This window comes from Musa acuminata, chromosome BXJ3-3 (genome assembly GCF_036884655.1).
Source record: "Musa acuminata AAA Group cultivar baxijiao chromosome BXJ3-3, Cavendish_Baxijiao_AAA, whole genome shotgun sequence".
Lineage (NCBI taxonomy): Eukaryota > Viridiplantae > Streptophyta > Magnoliopsida > Zingiberales > Musaceae > Musa > Musa acuminata.
The window spans coordinates 9,393,917-9,396,555 of NC_088351.1; the positions used below are offsets into that span (position 1 = coordinate 9,393,917).

The window sequence follows — 2,639 nt, forward strand, 5'->3', positions numbered from 1 at the left end:
AATGAACGAAGGCATTCTTGCATGATTGATGAGACATCTAAACCGGCGAATCAGCGGCACGTAGGCGTCACTCGAGCGGCATGATGCAACCCCCAACCCCTCTTCTCCTCCCTTATCTTGCCGCGAGAGTAGCCCTCCTACAACTCCCAACCACGTTACCTCAACAAAATCCATTCATACCACCAAATAATAATAATAATAATAATACTACACAATATAAAACTCTTCATCTAAACCATCCAAGTGAATTATCCATTAACGAAAAGAAAATTAAATAAAAAAGGGAATTGGAGCCGCGTAACTTACAATTGCCGCTATACCTTCCCCTACATCACCGGCCGCCGCCTCACAAAGCAAAAACAAATGGAAGAGGAGCAGCAGTTACTGCTACTCATTGCATCTCTCACCTCAGCCGGAGTGCCTTGCTCGCGTGCATCCAAGGCGAACAGCTCCTCTTCTCCCTCTGTATCTCCCGCCTCCTCTTCCTCGCCTCCATCGACGCCACCTTGTAGTCCACGCTCCGCTGCTGCTGCTGCTGCTTCTGATCTTGCCATCCCGACGTCGCCGCCGCCGCCGCCGCCACCGCAGGGCCCTCCTCCACCACTGCCTCCTCGGGCAACGCATTCAGATCGGGTATGACTCGATGGTTCTGGTGATGATTTGGCGTTCGACTATAATCGACGGCAGCTGCCTTTGCCTGCCGATGGTCAATCTATTATTTTCAGGATTAATCCGACCCCTTCACGCACTTGGAAAGGAGAAGAAGGAAGAAAACATCATCCGCACCTCTCGAAGCACGGAGTTGTTGGCTCTCAGCATCTCGATTCGACTTCTATACTCATCTATCACCTGATTCAAGAAGATAATGAGCAGAAGAGATCAAATACAGAAAGGGATAATCGTATCAATTAAAAGAAAAAGAAAATGGCCGCGAGAAGAGCGGCTACCCTTTTAAGATAAGCTTTGTCGTCTGTTAGCGTGGCGATCTTTTGGCGCTGTTCCTCCACCCACTGTTTCAGATCCAAAAAGAAAAACCCCATCAAGAAAACGTCGCGAATCACAAAGCAGGGAAAGAGAGACTGGGATGTGTTGTTTGTCTGTTTCTTTCACCTCCTTGTGCCGCTTGGGGTTCTTGAACCGCTGCTTGGGTGGAGGCGACGGCGCTGCCGAACTCGGTCTGCCGTCGTCGTCCTCGCCGCCGCTCCCGGGGAACGAAAGCGGCGTCGCCGGGCTGGATGTCGTGGCTTCGACGGCGAAGGCGGACGAGGAGGTCGGGACCTCGCAGCCATCGCCTTCCTCTTTCTCTTCTCCCGGTGGAGGCGGAGGAGGAGCAGGAGATGGGGGGAGAGGAGGGGGTGGGTCGTCCGAGATCGAGCGGCGCCGTCTGGTACCCCACCGGAGGTAGTCGGGCAGGGAAGGCGAAGTGATGCGACGGAGGCGGAGATCGAAGTAGAGGATGGTCTCGGGGAGCCTGCAGAGTATGCGGGCCACCTGCAGCTCCTCCTCCGTAAGACACACCGCCGGCGGCGGAATATCCTCCTCGTCGTCTATGCCCTCCTGGCAGATGGAGGCAGCGGCCGGGGGTGACGAACCTTTGACACGGCTGCGTAAGAGAGACATGGTAGATGAGCAGAGAGAGAGAGAGAGAGAGAGAAGAGGGGGGGTGGGTGGAAGCGGTTGCCGCTGATAGAAGAGGGAGAATGAGTACTGAGGGGAGGAGACAAGTGCTTATAACGGGAAATCCACGGCGGGTCACTGCGGTTTCGCCACGTGTCGGATGGACGTCGATAGGTCTCCCCTTCTCTCTAGGGTTTCGTCCATGGGATCCAGCCCTCTCCTGGCACCCTCCGTCGGCGTCGAGTGCCAAGAAAGAACTCTCCAGGTGTGAAGAATCGGTGGGGCCCGACCTGGGTGTCGCCAGCCGGGACGGCTAGAATTTAGGAAATGCTCTCCCTCCTCGCCGCGCTATGGAGACATCCGTCCGAAAATGTGTTCCACACGCGCACACGCCACGTTTGCCTACCTCGGAGGCAGCAGCAACACGAAGGTGAGTCGATGGAAATTTTGGACGGCTGCTATCGTCCGCATAGGTCGATCGAGCCGTATCAGGTGAATCGAAGGAAAGGGTGGCGGTGGTGGACACGTCAACGATTTCTGTTTTGCCGTCGAACTGGCGACACCGTTCATCAAGCCCGATCGAAACGATTCAAAAAGAACGATTTTTCTTGATCGAGTAAATTGTTGTTATATTATTTGTCTGAAAGCCAAACATAACGAACCATGTGGACGAATAGCTAAACGTCACGGCAAATGTTCCACGTGATCGCCTATTATCCCACGATGAAGGCTAATTTAGCGTCAAAGGCATCCACCGTACGTTAAAGGATGATCAGGTTTAAGCACGAGTATTGTGGGTTGTATGTACGTATCAAAATGTAGATTGATCCTTACTCTCGCATCATTTATTATCCAATGAATGCTATTAACGCTGTACGTACGGAGAAACTAGGGGCAAAAATTACGACATACGATAAAATGGGGCCCCTCGATCTTCTCAAAGGCATGGCATTTTTTTTCCTTTAAAAGCCAAGCTGGAGCAGAGTGAGTTACCACCGACAAAATAAAATTATTGAGTAGGA

The 2,639-nt window shown here is 52.6% G+C and overlaps 1 protein-coding gene across 2 annotated transcripts; it reads right to left on the reverse strand.

The window, feature by feature from the left end:
* Positions 1–231: 231 nt before the first annotated feature.
* LOC135634102 (protein YABBY 3-like) lies at positions 232–1,695 on the reverse strand. 2 transcript variants are annotated; one of them, XM_065144302.1, is made up of 4 exons: positions 1,111–1,695; positions 948–1,010; positions 787–849; positions 232–712 (listed from the first exon to the last, which is right to left on the reverse strand). In XM_065144302.1, the coding sequence occupies exons 1-4, from the start codon at positions 1,618–1,620 to the stop codon at positions 404–406; spliced, it is 945 nt and encodes a 314-aa protein (XP_065000374.1). In that variant the 5' UTR covers positions 1,621–1,695; the 3' UTR covers positions 232–403. The 2 variants fall into 2 exon arrangements, with proteins under 2 accessions (XP_065000374.1, XP_065000375.1); XM_065144303.1 differs by having other exon boundaries at positions 232–697; positions 1,111–1,694.
* Positions 1,696–2,639: the final 944 nt, after the last annotated feature.